Source organism: Paralichthys olivaceus, chromosome 3 (assembly GCF_024713975.1).
Source record: "Paralichthys olivaceus isolate ysfri-2021 chromosome 3, ASM2471397v2, whole genome shotgun sequence".
Taxonomy (NCBI): domain Eukaryota; kingdom Metazoa; phylum Chordata; class Actinopteri; order Pleuronectiformes; family Paralichthyidae; genus Paralichthys; species Paralichthys olivaceus.
The window spans coordinates 21,677,823-21,695,884 of NC_091095.1; the positions used below are offsets into that span (position 1 = coordinate 21,677,823).

Genomic DNA, 18,062 nt, shown 5'->3' on the forward strand with positions numbered 1-18,062 from the left:
CTCAACTATTTCAAATGCAGGGCTGAAACTATGCAGAGGTCTTAGTAATCCATAGAGAACAATCAGTGATATGAGGTATGTCTTACGCTATTAGTCTAGCCTTAACTAATTCTAACCTTACTCACAAACTTAGCCTAATCAGAGCTTGTTTCAGGAGCTGATTGCTCATCATATATGATCCACAAAGTCATATTTGAGGAATTCAGCAGCGATTCATTTCATCTTCTGTCTCAACAATCACAATGTGACCAGCAGGTACGGTGTTAATGTAACAAGGTAATCTAAATGGAATATGCATGTAATGAAGTGGCCAACACAATGCTTCACCAGATGACATCATGTGGTCTGGTGAAAGCTTTTGGCAGAATTAATCATGGAATTGATTAAATGTTGTCACTTTTCAAACAGATGTAAAGGACAAGAATGCACACGCATGCACGCACGCACGCACACACACACACACACACAGTTATTTCAACAATGAACCCAAAACAACAATAGCCCTGTCTTTTCCACACATTAAAGCTCAGGATAAAAAAAGTCCTCTCAAGCTATCAGGTGAGCTAGCGGTGCCCCGCATACAGATGCTTGAGCAGAGAACTTATTCAAACTGAGAATGTTAAACAAAAACTAAAAAAATCTGGAAAATAACTTTCAGATCCTAATAAATGGATTACACAGTAAATGAATTCACATTGTTATGTAAATGATAAAAAAATATTAACTAAATAATATGCATGATATTTTGTGTAATAATATAAGAAATAATAACCTCTAACAGAATAATGCATCAAACATCGTTATCAGGTTTGGCTTAATTTCTGCTGTTGCAGGATAAAGCAAACAAACTGTAACACAAACTTAGTTAACTGTGTCAAACAACAAATGACATCTAAGATGGAAGTGGAGAGAAAACAAATGGGAATTATATAATGATCACATTTCATTACCCACTGTTATGCCACAGAGAATACCAACTAAAGCAAACAAAATTGTTTTGATGTCTGTGAAGCATCAGTGCCGGCTGAACGTTTGCAGGAATGCTACTTAGATTTTTATGAATGAGCAGCGACGTCCATTTCGATTTCATCTGGGAGGCGAGCGCACATAAGGTCCCCTCGCTGATTCCAAATTTAACGTCAGGGGGAAGATTCTTCTCCCAGACGCTTGAAAGGGAGAGCGCGGGGTGGCCTATTGATTTTGGAGAGCTGGCTCTGTAATTGCTTGTGCGCAGAGAGCTGTAAATCAAGAGTGCTCGTTACTCTTTGCTTATACAAGCGGAAGATTACTGTGTGGCAGTTGTGCCAATGCTGGAGCTTGAAACCTGGACCACACACACACACACACACAGACCAGTGTTACGCTGTAGAATAATGCATTGAAAGAAAGAGAGCACGGACTGACAGGAGCAGCTGCGTAGAGGAAAAGGTCAACCTGAGTTAATCAGGTAGAATCAGCATCAGCTGAAGAATGTGTGTGCGTGTGTGCGCGTGTGTAAATGCATATGCTCCTGGTGCTAAAATACAAACAATTAAACTGAAATGTTTTCCATGTGCAAGGAGTCTCTGCGAGAAGACACAGAAACCACAGAGGGGCATGGAAGAGGCACAGAGGTGCTGTCTTCCACTGGGTTAAGTCAACAAAATGTCTGATACATAGCATTTCATGATTTATACATGTCACACCACCTATGTGTACTCTGCTGAGACACAGGTGACATGGCTTCTCACCCATAACTCCAAAAGCATGAAGCAGGTTAAGATAAAAATAAACGTGATGCCACTTTGACCCTGACAGGTAAAACCACTGTGGCATCCATACATTACTTAGTGTGACTGTTCGCCCGCTCATTCGAAAAAAGCTGGGCTCTCACCGAGCTGTACAGGTGCACATCAATTTTTCAAGTCCTGTTGACGAAAGCTTTCAGACTACTGTACTAATACATAAGTGTTTTGTTTTTTTTACCAAACAAACGTATGCACTCATGCTATATTTTATTTAGGAAAAAATGCCACACATTTCAGAGCTGCTGGCTCCACATCCTGAAAAGAATTGTGCACGTGTGGCCATCAGTGCTTTTTCCAGTATGTGTACACAGAGGGGGGGGGGAGTAAAGAAAGCAAACACGTTTACATTGAACATTCTGTCACTTCATTTGCTCTGAGTGCAAACAGCTCTTCACATTGAAACACGTTCAGCTATGAGTAATGACACTGAGAGCCTGAGCCGTCACAGTAACCTGTGGCCCTGAGCTTTACCTTACAGAGCGCTATCGTATGCTCTGTTCACACCTGGTACTAACATCGCCCCTGTGACCAATCGGGATCAGATCTCAACTCCCAGCTCTGTATGCAAACAAACACTTTCCTCATTTCTGTTCGCTAAGAGCAAATGGTATTGTTAATACTCAGTGAAGTTTACAGATGTGTCCAATAACAATGTTTGTGTGCATGTGTGTCGGTGTGAGCGGGAGAGAGAGATAGAGAGAAAGAGAGCAAGAGTGAAGAGGGACTGAATGAATGAAAGTATGCTGCTATAGAGAAAGATTTTACCGATTTAATTAAAGTGTTGGTGATCAGTGTTGATTGTGGTGGTCGCTACAAACAAATCAATGTATGTCTTTATTAAAACTGTAGTGGGTCAGAGGATGTCAGCTGAGTACGTGGCCCAGGGTGGATTTGTGTTCACGCAGCAAAAACAACGAGGCCACATGCATCCCACACCACCTCTGAAAGTGGGGTGTGTTCAGAACTGTACTTAGAGCTGACCACTCGTGTTCCGACCACTCAGGACGGATGTTGATACCAGGTGTGACAGCGTCTATGGTAAACCTGTACAGACACCTGTAGACCCATGATCCACACAGACTGCAGGTTAAATCTACCAAACAGGCTATTTTTTATAAATATATATATATATTTGATTGAACCACTTCGACATATTTCATGACCACATAATGTCATGTTATTATAGTAAGATCAGCACCCAGAAACACAATCATCAAGTCGTATTTTACTTATTGCCCTTAATGTGTATCATTTCAGAGCCACAGTGTATGTTTCCCCTTTGTGGTGCAATCATTTTCACTTTGTGTGTCAGAAAACCAGGACTTACAGCCGTCACTCTTTCTGTTTGTCTTCCTCACACTGAACAATTCACCCAAAATACCATGTTTCTCACTCAACTTGTGAACCCGGCTGTATTTGTCTTTCAATTCAAAAAAATGTTATTTTTAACAATTGTAACATTTTGCATGTCTCACATATAAAAATGTTGAGCACTTTCACTGAACTGCTATCAACATTATTCTAACCCCACATTAAATAACTATCTAACACAATCTAACAAAGTATTAGGGACACTTACAAAAAAAGAAGAGCATTTGAGGAAAAAGTTGTAGTACGTGTTTTACAAGAGTGAAAGTCATAATTTTAGGGAATGTTTCACTTCAGACGGTAAATACCAGAAGTAGTCACTTGTGTTAAAATGAGCAATGTGGAAAATATTGATAAGTCATACTTAAGTACAGATTTTGCACATAATGAAATACTTCCTAGGAAATATTTTGTGGTTACATCACCACATTTTCATAAGAGTAAGGATTCTGAAGAAAGAACAACACAGACTTTGAGAAAATTTCCTGGTTTCTGGAGGAGTAATTGGTCTTTTGTAATTTCTCAGGAAACAAGGAGAATGGATCCAGAACTCTGGCGAGCGTGGGTTCTCCTTGCTGCTTAGTCCTTTATTTTTCTTTATTTCAGTTATATTACGATATTTTTCTCAATTACAGCTTTGTTCTTGTAATAGTTCGACATTCATCTTGAAATCTAACAATTTTGTTCCTTAAATATGGCCCTATCTAATCTGATACGAACCAACTCAATAGTTCACTTAATGTAAATACAGTATGTACATCTTGTTTAGGGGCACAGTCCTTCACCTGTTGCTAATTGAATACCTCTGTCAATAACTTATTATTTTAACCCAGTTTTCAGTTTTATTTTATATATCATTTAATAAAGCAAACAGTCAACATGGTAACAACACAAACCCAAGGTTTTAAAGTTAAATGAAAATACAGTGCACTGGTGATGCCACATCTCAATCGTGTCTATCGAAGACTTTTTCACGTATTATGTTATTGCTTGAATATCTCACCAGAGATACCATCTTCACAGTGTTCGCAGTCGCTCTGAGCCTTTCTACTCCAAACACAATTGGTTTGAGTTTTTTCATGTGTCTGTCCTACATTCATTGTGTGTCAAACAATTTAGCAAACTGCCCAAGGCTTTGACTTTTTGAAGTTGCTCCTAATATCGTTTAATATCAACTAATGATATAGGTCGAGGCTCATTTTGTCAAAACATTCTTTTAAAAGATGCAACATGTGGGTCCTGCAGGAACCCCAGTTATCTTAGTAGATATTTTCAAACATTTACAATAACTATTCCTCGTGATTTTTCGCTTGACTTCCAGAGTCTTTAATTTCCTAACATTTTATTTTAATAGCTGTGTCAATCATCACACTAAGTTCAAGAAGCACACAGCACAAAGTAGAACAAAAAAGAAGAATACTTTCACATGTAAAATCCTACTTAACTGAAAGGACAGAGGCATTGAAATCATCAATGAAATAACATTTTATAGTTAAGTTCACACAAATGTTCTTGACAGTCAAAATGACATAAAACTTTATGTTCGCCTGACACAAAGACGTGTCCCTTGTGCCCTTGACACAATTTTAAAGTTAAGTCAGCTATTTTTAAATTTCTGGATACATTTTAGTGCAATTTATAAGGTTGATGAATATTTATTGTCTATATTTTCTTGTTCATTGACTTTAGATAAAATGTGTGAAAGCAATGTTAAATGTAAAGGTTGTACAATTTTAAATTTATTGGAAAGGTTTGTGTGCATTTTAATCCATTTCTGAGTAGATTGAGCCAACTGGGACACTGAGACTAAAACAATATATTAGTTTGACTTAAGAAATACAAAATAATAATAGTTTGTACATAAAATGACAGTTATAAGTCATCATTCATATTATGTTCAATAAACATAACAACAAAAACTCCCCGACCTGGATATTTTATGTCATAACATGACGACATTGAACTGAATCCAAAAGCACACTTTTTTTTGTTGTCAAAAAAAATTGTTGATCTGACAAAATTCCCAGTGAGAGTCATGTGACAAATCTTAACTTTCATGTTACTGTGCTAAACTAAAGGTTTTGTGAACAAGGGATTTAAAGTGTAGGCATATGTAACTGATATGTGCAACATAGAGACATTGTTCTGACTAATATTTGTATTTAAAAGAAGCATCTTACTATTGTTACAGGTTGAGAAAGTGCTAGTTTAAATAATATTGATTAAATGAAGGTAGTTTAGTCATGTGGTTCCCAGGCTCTATCCAAATATTCACAAGGTGCAAAGTTTTATTATATTTCAGATGTTTGTGTGAGGAACTGGATAATACAACCTCCTTGGGAAATATCTAAATGAAATATCTGAGTTCAGAGAGAAAAACGGTCCATGGTGAAATCTGAGACATGAGAATCAACCCTGACTTTTGTTAGAGGTCAGAAGCCAAATATTTTTGGTAACAATATTGACAGCTATGATCTGTCATCAGACCCTCCCTTGCTATATCAACAACGCCTCTGTCAAATTACACACGCAGCTTGTAACGCAGTCTTTTGAGGTTTCGAGCCCAAGATAAAATAACCCTATTGACATTTGTGTGTACTGGTATGAGGTTGTGTCGTTGGTGGTCATACTTGTGCGCTCCGCGGCTTGTAGGGCGAGCTGCTCTCCAGGTCTGCCAGGATACTGGTGAGGGAGTCGATCTCAGCATCCAGACTGGAGCGTCTCTCCTCCAGTGTCTTCTCTGGTCCCTTCATCTGTGAGGAATCATCACAAAAACATAGTGAAATTACCCACTGAATGAACTTAAACCAAACCTGTCTGTAACAATGCTTGGTTACCAAACCAGCTGCACTCGAAAGTTGAGGGCAGACATTCATCAGTGACACGTTTTTCACTCCCCCCCCTCCCCATGCCTTAAACCATGGATTACTGCTTCGAAGTGCATGTTTCACCTTGACCTCAGACAATCCTTTTGAAAGCCACACATCAATAGCAGAGACTTTTCTCTCAGACATATGCGCTGAGAAATAACAAGTGATGTATTGTCTGTGAGACAACTTTCATAACACAGTGCACTATTCACCTCCTGCTTCTCACTGCATTTGGATTTACAGTATCTCATTCTTCATGTTTTATTCATCGCAATCTCAAACAGCAACATTTCGAACAAAAAGGTAGATTTTTTGTATTCCTTATTGTTAAAAATGTGATCACAAGAGATGCTCTTACTTTTATCTAACTAATTTATTACCAGAGGAAGCTCAACATCACCAGTTACAGGATCACTCCAGCTCTCTGAGACCTCACTGGTTTATTTATCTGCATTTTTTCACCACAGAGAAAGCACAACTTCAACAAACCTCGAGCGAAAAGAAAAACAAGGCTGTTGCGCAAAAAATTGTGGAAAGGAGTTTAAATGATCTGACCGTTAGAGGCGCTGGGTTTTCTATAGAATTCCCGGGAATTTCTCTGTGGAATGACAGTTATATTTTTAGTCTTCTGAACTATGCTGCAACGGCAAGAAGACTTCTTGCAATTGCCTGCGGGGGCTTTTTGAGTTGGCTGGATCAGTGACTGCTTCTTATTCTAATGTTATGTGTTTGGATTACCTGTCACAATCTATTACAGGCAAGGATCTGCCTCCATTCGAAGCCAAGCTGCTGCTTAAAAAACATCTAAGGCAATCATGAGCGGGGGTAAACAAAGCAAAACACTAATGGCTTGTCTCAAATCAACAAAAGAAAAACAGGCAAACTTGTTTAACAGTGATAACGAGGAGGATGAAAGGGAACTGTGCAGTCTTTGTGATGTGCTGGAATTCACCGTGCAGGCCTTCGTAATGTGGACAACAGCCTTGATGAGCGCTAACTGCTTTTGTCTTTCTTTCTCTTGCTCAAGCTTTCAGCATGAAGGTGTCATAATCCAGACTTCTCTGTCAGGGAGGGCGATAAAGACAAGAGAGTATTTCTGCCTTCATTTAGTCGCTGATTTACTCAGTCACTGTGTATAATTTCTCTACTTAGGAGCATTCAAAAAGACTTACAGACATTTTAATTGATGTCTACTTCTTTTTCTGAAAGGCAAAGTGCAGCCAGGAGGAATGAAAGCAGACAAAAGCGGTTGCATTGTACTATTGTACCTGAGCATCAGACACTTGTTAAAAAAAACACAAGTTATTTGTGGAGCCCGACCGATATGGATGTCTGGGGCCAATGCCAATGAACGTAAACATTTTGTATACCAATACATCAGCCAATATGTATATATTAGAGATGCACGGATCGGTTCTGACGACATTCAGATCTGTATGTATATCATTGACTCATCTGCCCATCACCCACCCAAAGGAATTATTTTCTCAGATTTAGAGACCCCACATGAACAATCCAGTCCACCTCTACTGGTGATGATCTGGTAACATATTACACTTTAGAAGGCTGGATTTAGTTAAATTCCCAGCCCTTTAACTGTTGTGGCCACGGCTTATTAAGTCTGGAAGAAGATAACTCGTGGCCACGAGATATGAATCTGGTCTTTACTAACAAGACCTGTCGAACTGAACTGAAGAAGCCTCTTGGATGAGAGATGAAACGTTTCACTTAATCACATGATGTAGCCTCTATTATGATACACGCACTGTCTGCACTGATTCTGAAGACACACTGCTGTGGAAACATTTGCAATTACTAGTCCATAAAAAAATATGGACCTATTTTCGTGCGCCATGGCACAGGGAGCGTGATTGTGTGCATTTGGTATTTCGGTGACGCATCAGGAAACAGGGAGAGATGGACTAGGTGCAGGATGGACTTAACCAACTAGACATTGTTTTAAACTTCCCTGATCATGCCTGTTAAAGAGATTGTGCACCGCGCAACAGTGTAGTGTCATTTTGGTAAGGGCTGACGAGTCTCAGAGAGAGGCGGGCTGTCACAATGTAAATCTGTAAACAATCCGTCTCCCATCAAAAAGGGAAGGATGCAAGTAATACAATTATGTCTGGTATCAACAAAGCCTGTGTAGGGAGGAGGTCGAGGTGAATGGAGCATGCTTTCCTTTTACCATGATCATAATCATTCTATAGGCTTAACCAGATGTTTAGTACAATGACACCAAAGGTGTCTTTTGTTTTACACAACATCATTATTTTACCCTAAACCTAACCAAGTTGATTATGAGGATCTGAGGGTATAGAGACCAATGACCAAAATAATCCTTTATTTGAAGGAGGATGGGAAATTATATTTAAAGAAGTAGAGTAATTTCCTCAACTCATGAATAAACATGTAATGCTCTTTTAAGTGGGAAATTTCAAAACCAGAAAACGCATAGATACATATTTCACTGGAGAGTAATATATATATTTAAATTAAACAAAGGAACTGGTATTTAGCGTCAACTAAGAATGTAAAACATTTATACAGTACTGTGCATGGAGACACTAAAGGCCGTTTGATGGAGTTTACCTGTGTTACCTGGTTCCTTTACTATAATCATCTCACACTCAGACATTGACTCTGATTAAGTGAGATGAACACAGATATTATTTCAAAAGCTTTCTTTATTCAAAGATGTGAAGTTAATAAAATGCCAAAGGGACCACAATACTGTATTTGTAAATTTGCACAACTAAGAACAATAAAGTCTGGAATTTATAAATGGCTGGATCAAGGGCCAGATATGAAGACCTGCACAAACTGATGCACAACAGCTAAATATATTTAATTTTAATGACATTTTAATTTAACTTGGGAGTTTAGGTGTGTGTGTGTATGTGTGTGTGTGTGTGTGTGTGTGTGTGTGTGTATATATATATAACTGACTTGGGAGAGTCAGTATTCAGTATTGGTAATGGCCCTTGTATTATAACTACAAAGAGACTGTGAGTCCATAGTAAACAATGATAATTTCATTAAAAAATTATTTGTGATTTCATTAAATGATCAATGAAAGAAATGATGTCTGAGGAAGTTTGAGGATCTAATGATTTGCAAAATTAGATTTGTGAAAAGTACATTTTGTTTTCAAGGCATAATTTTACTTTACTAATGTGTCCTGGGGCACATGCGACATAAAGAAGCACAAAGTGGCACCAAGAGCTAAGCAATTGTCTTTGCTAGTTCCAGCACTGAATGCATCCTCTCTGTGCGCTTTACATTGTAAGCTGAAATCACCAAGACAGAGCCCCTGTCCTTGTGCTCCACCTGAATACTAAGGGACACCACTCCTGTTGATAAGACAAACCCCTGGCCAAACCACACCATGACACTTAGAACTGTAACTGTTACTATACTGCACCTTCTACAACAACTCTTTAGCTATGAGAGGCCTATGGTTTACATTAACGTCATAAGCCCACATGAATGGTCATGTACATCCAAATCTCAGGGGTACGGTCCTATACTGTCTATATATACAGTTTGTGTGGGAAGAGAGTCGCATTTACACACATTGCATAACTTATTGTAATTATGTAACTGTCTGTCTGCAAACTTACAAAAGAAGCATTCATTTAGGACATAAACTGGTTGGATCAAATGAGGGACCTGGGAAGGGAGGTTTTTTTTTTCTTCCTGCTTACACTGAACAAAGGAATGTGAAGCACTTGGAGGATTTCACAGCAGAGGTCAAGTGCTGAGAGTGTCAGTCGGATCACAGAGGCCAGATATCCCGACAGGGCCAAATGCCTGTGGGTATTTTTGACCAGCAAAGCAAAGAAAAGTGACAAGGCTCTGCCAATAGGTGTCAGCCTTCTATCCTTCCTGCATTACAGCTCTCAGAAACTGAAGAAAGTGTGTTTGTGTGTGGGTCCTGAAGTTAGGATGGCTGGCTCCAGGCTGCATCTGGAGCTATACGTCTCTGCAGTTGGCTGCAACTCAAATGGACAGTTTTTCTGGACTCGGTACATGAACTCAGAGTGGAGCTCAGGGCTGTCTTTTCTTTCTGCAATGACTCTTAGAGAGTTACTGACATTCAAGAAAATGGAACGCTATACCAGCCTCGCTCACCTGATAATCATAGGAGTTCATCGGTGGCGGGGGTAAGGAACCAGGGGATGAGTGGAAACCGGTTGATTCTTCGGCAGGTGGTGGAGGGGGAGGATAGTCTGCTCAGAGACAGATAGAGAGACACACACACAGCAAGAGAAACAAAAAAAAATGCTTATTAAATACTTCCCCTTTTTTCTGCATTTAAACTGTCACAATTCTGAAGAACAGACACCAATGAATTTAATGAATACCGAATATGAGTTCTTTTTTATCATTTAATTTATATTTTCAATAACTAGTGCAAGTGCAGAAAAGAAAAAGTTACATACACACATTAAAAAAAGACAGTTTTATGAAACACTAAAAACTTTACTGGATTTACTTCATGATAAATTTAGTTACTAAGGCTACTTTGACTCCATATATATGGATGGATGTAACTGACGGTGGAATGATTTTCATGCACACGTCCCAGTGCAAGAGCGTCCATAGATAAAACATAAATAAGTAAAATATATTACATACAAATGACCTTACTGTCATATGTTTTATCAATTGTCATGGTAACAGTTGAAGGGTCATCAGCACGTGCATTGAGACAGAGTAAAATTTACTTAGCACTTTATTGTCAACCTTCTGACCTTTGTAAATAGAAGCTACACAATTGTGATAGTAAAGTGTTACTTGAAGTGTGACTTAGCGACATTAGCCACAAATGCTTATATTTTAGGACAAAACATAAGATGAAGCTGTGATAATCAAAATTTTATTTTTGAGTGTGTAAAATGTAAAAGGGAAACGGTGAGGAATCCACTCACTGTTCTCATTTGTTTCACTTTGGGCTGCAGCTGCTTTTAGCGTAAAAGTTCTAAAAACCAACTGGAAATAACATATTCGGCACCAAACTTTGGCGACCTGCTAACATTGCAAAGTGTTTAGCTGTGGATCAGAGAGATATTTCTCACAAAGGTAACAGCAGAGTAAATATTGGGCTCACATTGGTCAGTTGACCACAAACATGATTCTAGAACGCTTTCTAGCTTGTTTCTGTTTATGCAAATGCCCAAAAATAAGTAATTAGATTTGAGTTTAAGAATTATTCTGCTTAACTTTCCCCATTCTGTTTGAACTGTATATACATTTTTAATTGAGCTGTTTAACTACAACAACTAGTTAAATGCAATAGGACAGTGTTGCACGTGATATCATTCAAACACAACCTGCTCATTATTTTGCAACCAGGACTCCTTAATCTGAGTTGTTTTTTACTGGTTTGAAAGATGTTGTGAAGCCAGTATCTGTCCAACATTCTGGAAAATTATAATCATTAGGAACTGGTGCAAAAAAAAGGACTTTATAATAGAGCAATTCATCATAATTTGTATTTCAAAATCGGTGTGAACTGTAAAATCATATCAGTCAATGGAAAAAGTCTGTATTCTCTTTTTCTGTTTTACAAAGGGGAGTAAGAAAGTGAAAGAGAAATAAATGGACCCGCTTCAACTCATGTCAATGACTGACACATAATTTGCAGCAATTTGGGTACCTAAGAAGTACCAATCTGAAGTAAGCATGTGTTTTTTTCCACTGAAATTGGAAATGTTAATGTGTGTTACAAATGGGGTAGACTAGGTGTCTGCTCTGCCAGAAAGGGAGAAACAAGCTAAATGTGTAGTTCTAAAGTCCATGCTAATCCAAGGATTGCATCCCACCACATGTTTCAGACAGGATAAGGAGTTACATGCCAAATTAAATTCTGATTTGGCTTCTTACGGCACAGGACTTAAGACCGAATCATTTGACCATGTACTTCTAAGTACCAAACCAGACATGAGCTTTGCAAATTAAAGGCTTTCATGAGATGTAATGGGAATTTGTTCCAATGCTAAGACTTTGATGAGTCCTGTTAAGAAATTCCATTTGCTTTCCATGGCTTTTATCTGTTTTCATTAGAATCTAATTGATGTCATCAATGTAGTTTATCCAAGGCAGCTGACCAAATTAATTAAGCATGGCTTTCAGCCGCTGTTCGACAAAACAGCCGAAAGAAGAAAAAGTGAAGAGAAAGATAATGCTGCACGGTTAAAACTGGACACGTATGCGCCTTGAGCTTTACAACAATGCAGAAATTGTGAGCATTGCATTAAACATTCCCTCTGGGTGCTTGAGGGCCTCCATGTGAATTGTTTATATAATAACCTTATGACCTCCGCTAAAACTCCAGTGTAACAGCTCCTCTAAACCTCTGGGAGAGAAAATAAAACATGCTGCTCGACAACAAGGCTCTGGCCCGGCCACCCTCCTCCCCTCCCGCTCCAGCATAGATCCTTTTTGCCAGAATATAACTCACTTGTAACTTGTGGCTTACAGAGAATTAAAACATTAAGTTTCATGTACATTTCTCTCGAACATCAAAGATGTTTTGGATTTATCATTTCAGGAAACACAAGAGTTGTAAATATTTCAGAGATGCATGTTTTATTGAAAAGGTCTTAGAGTTCTGTATGTGGAACAGTGGAAAGCAAGACTTGGAGCGGGGACAGGGGTCATTAAGCATCTTCGCTGAAGGGATCTTTCTGGTAATTTTCCCTCAGAGTCAGCCTTATTTTCCTGCTATCTGTCATCACGCTAGTCGTTTAGGATTGAAATGTGTCAATGTGCTAATGTAAAACCAAATAATTTGTGGTGTTTGTATATTTCCAAAGTCCTTCAAAGCCAAATAATTTTCTCTAATACATGACTGCACTCAACCTTGAAGTTGTTTGTGGCTGATTCAGGGTCAGCGAGGTAATTTAATAGAAGTGACGTGTCATGTCATAGCTTACAATGTTGATGTAATTTAACATTCTTCTATGAAAATAATTGTATGTACTTTGAAAAAATGCCACTTGTGACCAGATGATCTTTAGCAAAAAACGCTAAAAAGACAGGAACCTCTCTGTACAACTCAATTCACCGGAGCCGAGGAGTAGTTACAAAACACCTTTTCAACGCTCACACTGGAGATATGTAATAAAACATTTTCATAACCACTGCAGAACAATTATAACACAGTAAAAAACAGTTAAAGTTGCAAATTAAAGGTTTAAAGGCGCCTTTACATCAAGTGTTTCCTTTAAAACACTGTGAACAAACACTGACGTCAAACAAACACGCTGATCGCATTTACGTCCTCATAAACCATTTGCAAAGATTTTATGAATGTTCTGCATTGTTTAAATGTTCAGTCTTCTTCTTCATCACTGTTGTGAGAGCATAGCTACACTTCTTACCATGTTACTGCATCAATAACATCTCATAAAGCTGGTGCCAGTTGGTTTCACATCACCTGCATACAAGTGGCCATATTTTTAATATATATTGATTTACAGAGTTTTCAAAGTAAAAGGTGTTGACAGAACTGACAATGATTACATATACACAAACAAATGAGCAGTTTAACTTGTCGGTGAGGAAAAAGTCCAAACTAAAAGTGTGTTTTAAATACTGAAAAATATCTAAGTTGATGTGGTAAAAATGCTTGAATGTCAGTCTGTATGTACTCAGTTATCCTGAGCTCAAATGTATCAGTCATTGTCAGGAATTATTTACTTTATCTTTTTCAAGCAACTGAAAATCAAACAATTAAGTCATTTACCTCAAATTGTATTGGTGTGTATACTTCCTGTAAATGCAAAAGAACTGCATTGCTCTCTATTAACAGTGAATCGAAGACATGTAAACAATATTTTGCAAGTCATTCTGAATGATTATTATGACATAGGACAGCATGGGACGACCACAACTCCTTATTCCGAGTTAAATATTTAACACTGACTGACAGTTAAATATTTTAAATATTCTAAATTATTAGAAAATGTATTATTCATATTTTTTGACTCCTTTGAAAGATATCATGTAGCCTGTGTGTGTGAATTGGAAATTCTGGTTAGATACAAGCTTTAAATTGATACAGCAACATGTGCACAAAATATTCATACTGTGTTTGCAGCTAGTATCAATATAAAGAGCGGGGGCTGGAATTTTGATTTGTATTAGTGACATTTAAGCAATGGGTTCAGAATGACTTACTGCTTTAAAAAAAGAGAGTGACAACAGACAGTTGGGTTCCATGTTAAAGCAAATACACAACTTTCTTAAACATGATATTTTCAATGTAATAAAATCTACATATTAAAATGTGTGCTTAATATATTGCTGTGCAAACACAGATCATATGAATTTAAGTCAACTCGGTTTTAAATCTCTCAAATTCAAATTCGGTCACATTTTATCCATTCATCCATCCATCGTCTACTACTTATCCTTTAAGGGTCGCTGGGGGAGCTGGAGCCAATCCCAGCTGACATTGGGCGAGAGGCAGGCTACACCCTGGACAGGTCACCAGTGCATCACAGGGGCCACATACACAGACAAACAACCATTGAAACTTTCTTTCACACCTAAAAAAATATTTAGAGTCTCTCCTTTTTATGCCCAATACAATTTCTAAACCTGCTCATAAAACAAGAACCTTATTTAGAGTCAACTCTGAGTGAAAGAGTGACAAAATGTCTGACAAAAATCTGTTGAATGTTGAAATTGTGAAGATCAGTATAGAAACTGAAAATGAGGAACCTCATTGATAAGTCAGGCTCATGAGCTCCCCACTGACTCCCCACCTTTCAACTCAACTGACAGTTTATTGAGAAATGAGACAGAGCCAGCCGTACCACCACTGGAGATCGAATCCCGGGTCTCAGTGGCGGCTATTTCTAATAACTCAAAATCAACACCAGCTCGAACTGTTAAGCACTCTCTGTTCGGCGCGGTGATTTAGAGCCGCGTGAACGAGGCAGTGTGAGAACGGCTTCTGTGCTGTGAATGAAGCCGACTCCATTTGTGACGGGGGAGTTGAAAAGCTCCAAGTGAGCACTAATGAGAGAAGCAGCAGGAACACCTACTTAATACGACAACTTCCCCTCTCTTTATTGAGCAATTACTTTTAAGTAGCTGCTTTGTGAACAAGGAATCCTAATCAGTAATTAAAGTTATTTGAGAGGCCATAAGAGATATAGCCGGCTATCAGGAAGCGGAGTATTGTTAAGAGGATATTTAAAAGGGTGGAGGTGGATCCAGCTGTGACAGTGAGACTAATATTAAACTTTGTTTTTCAAGTAAGTGATGCATTTATAACACTTCAAATACTGTATATGACTAATGATAGGCTACTCTGATCGTCTCGTTCTGCAACTACAAATGTAAATTCTTAGAAATTATATATTTTGTTACAGAAAAGAGAAATACAAGTAGAAATTTTTGTATGAGTAACAAAAAAAACTTTGCAGATGAGTCTTTATATTCAGTTGTAAGGATTAAAATATAGAGGGGGGGTGAGCATATGTTTTCAGATTTACATATGTACAATATTATCAGTGTTACACGTGTGTAAGCAGGGGCCATCTGGCCTTTAAAGACTTAGGACAAAGCCTGGCACAGAATATGACTGCCTCCTGCATAATGCATAAAACACTACAGTTAAGGTTTAGTTTGCAACAGAAACTGAAGAAACCTCAGACACTGCTCGATCACTGTAGAAAACTAAATAAATCACACCATGTTCCCTTATATGTACACAGCATAAATTATCTCCCACAGTCTAAACTTAATTTATTGCCGAGAGCTTGTGTCTGTTAGGATCGTGCCAAAGTGAGGGCAGGGGAGAGCGACGGTGTGGATCCACATGTGTCATGTGACAGTCATCTACTGCATTGAAGTGTTCTGCTGTTTTGAAAAGAAACTCTACAGTACCTGGCGCCTGAAATCTAAACTGTTCATCCTTTTATATTTGCACAAGTGTAATGTGCATTTAAGACAAAAGAAAATCAGAGAAAGGGCATTCCTTTATGCAGGAGTGAAAACCTATAATCCCTTCCAGGCAACGTGAACAAAGTGCTGTAAGTCCTGGGTGTCAGTCCACATGTTGTATCCCCACACACTCGTTTCAAATGTGCTGTGGCAGAGGTTGCGAGCACATTGTTTTGACATAATTATGGACCCGTTTTATTCTGTCTTCTGCTGGAGAAGAGCAGCTGAGCCCTGCTCTTAATTAGCATGATATGTATAGACGAGTGATTTATGACTGCATTCGGTTTCGAGATGCAAGGCAGGGATTTGAGGTCCTGGGAGATGTGCTTGTTTTAAGTGTAAAGGAGCAGACTGAAACTGGCTTCTGCTACTCATGAGGAGAATTCCCACTGGGAGCAGAAATGGAGATCAGCAGGCACAATAGAGGGATTATGTTTTTGTATGAAAGCAGAGAAACAAATACTGTGAAAAGGGTGAACGTTTTCAAACCGGAGCCGACTTTTTTTTTTCTCTTTTTTTACCCAAACATTTGAACCAATAAACGTGCTGAACAATTAGTGCATTAAACTGTGATGCTTTTCTGATGAGTGAGAGCATGATTCATCAAAAGATGGAAAGGGTTTACTGTTGTTTCTCATAAACAAATGAGAGAGCAAGTAAATGAAGCCAGACAAATGTCACAGCAGGCAGTCACTGCTGTGTAAACTCATCCAGTTTCATAACGTGAAACCTTTCTAAGCAGCCGCTGCAGCGCTCACACTCTGCTGTGAACTTCGAGCCTGTTATTCTACATTTTAAAGAACAATCCCAGTGTTTGTTTTGTTTTTTTTAATCTGGGCCCTATTTTCCTAAATAATTAATGAAGACAAAAATGCTTGGAGTCCGTCCAGTCTAACGAGCTAAAAGGATATGAATGGCTACTTCAAAATGGCTGCTTCAAATTTTGTCCATTAAAAGTCCTTGTTTTTGTCACTGACAGATTCAGAATTGTTTATAAATGTCTGACACGTTATGGAAAGAATCCCGATAGGGATAAATGTGTGTCTGACATGGAGCAGAAGTCTCGATCAGGGAAGAATCTACATCTGAAAACTCGAGGGAGGTGATTTGTTGCAGGTGGACAACAGTTTAAATGTGAGTGTGCGTTAGGAAAGGTTGTCCAGGCAACAGTGGAGTAGCGTTACAGAAAGAGCAGTGTACTACTCTCTGAGAGATTTTGTGTTTGCACATTTCCAAATTGTGGTAAAATGAGGCACCACACTTATTACCCAGCAACTGTCTGTACCCTCAAGTTTGAAGGGACCAGGACGACAACTGCTGGTCAAACAGCAGCAGCACTTTTTCCTGATGAGAAACAGTTCCTGGAGTGTGAAGACCTGCAGACAGACTGAGGGTGATGTTATAAGTTTAACACCACCTCAGAACCCTGACGTGGACAAATACCAGGTGGGACTACAATGCAACTGTTTCACCGTTGCCAACGTTCTCGCTCAACATTGGATTGAATCCAAACATTTTTGTCCCTATTAATCATTTAGACCCAAAAAGAGGGGAAAATAGGGTCAGGGTTTAAAAATACCAGAAGCATCCTTTAAAGTGTCAAAGGCTACGTGAGTTAATGAACCATATATTCACTTTTAACTCATATCACAAGACTTCGTGACCTATTAAGTTACATAACCTGTGAGAGCGGAATGGGATGCTAACAAGTCAGTTCCACAGTGTAAATATTAGGATGACATTTAAATATTATTACAATCTCATGAACACCGAGGTGTCTTTGATAGAGAACACTTTCATTGGGCTTGTCAATTATAGCAAATAAGATGTAGTCAAATAAATCACAATATATAGATATAAAAAGTTAGACTTATAAATCAGCCAGGGCAATATACCACCATTAGCAGCCTTTTGCTTATTAACGGTAACATTCTTGGTAACATTAGCAACAAGAAATGTGAAGACATTATATGTGTTTAGAAAATACTGTATATTATCCTCTATTTAAAATCATCCAAAGGGATTTGAAAGTCAACATCACTTTGCCATTTGTGTAAGGGAATATAAATTA

The 18,062-nt window shown here is 38.4% G+C and overlaps 1 protein-coding gene across 4 annotated transcripts in view; it reads right to left on the reverse strand.

The window, feature by feature from the left end:
* The window catches only part of lpp (LIM domain containing preferred translocation partner in lipoma), a 150,487-nt gene that overhangs the window by 68,831 nt on the left and 63,594 nt on the right, over positions 1–18,062 (reverse strand). For all 4 annotated transcript variants that reach the window (XM_020080694.2, XM_069522493.1, XM_020080695.2 and 1 more), the window contains 2 exons: positions 10,163–10,260; positions 5,786–5,908 (listed from right to left, as the gene is read on the reverse strand). In XM_020080694.2, the coding sequence (XP_019936253.1) occupies positions 5,786–5,908; positions 10,163–10,260 (221 nt within the window). The remainder of the gene's footprint in view (positions 1–5,785; positions 5,909–10,162; positions 10,261–18,062) is intronic.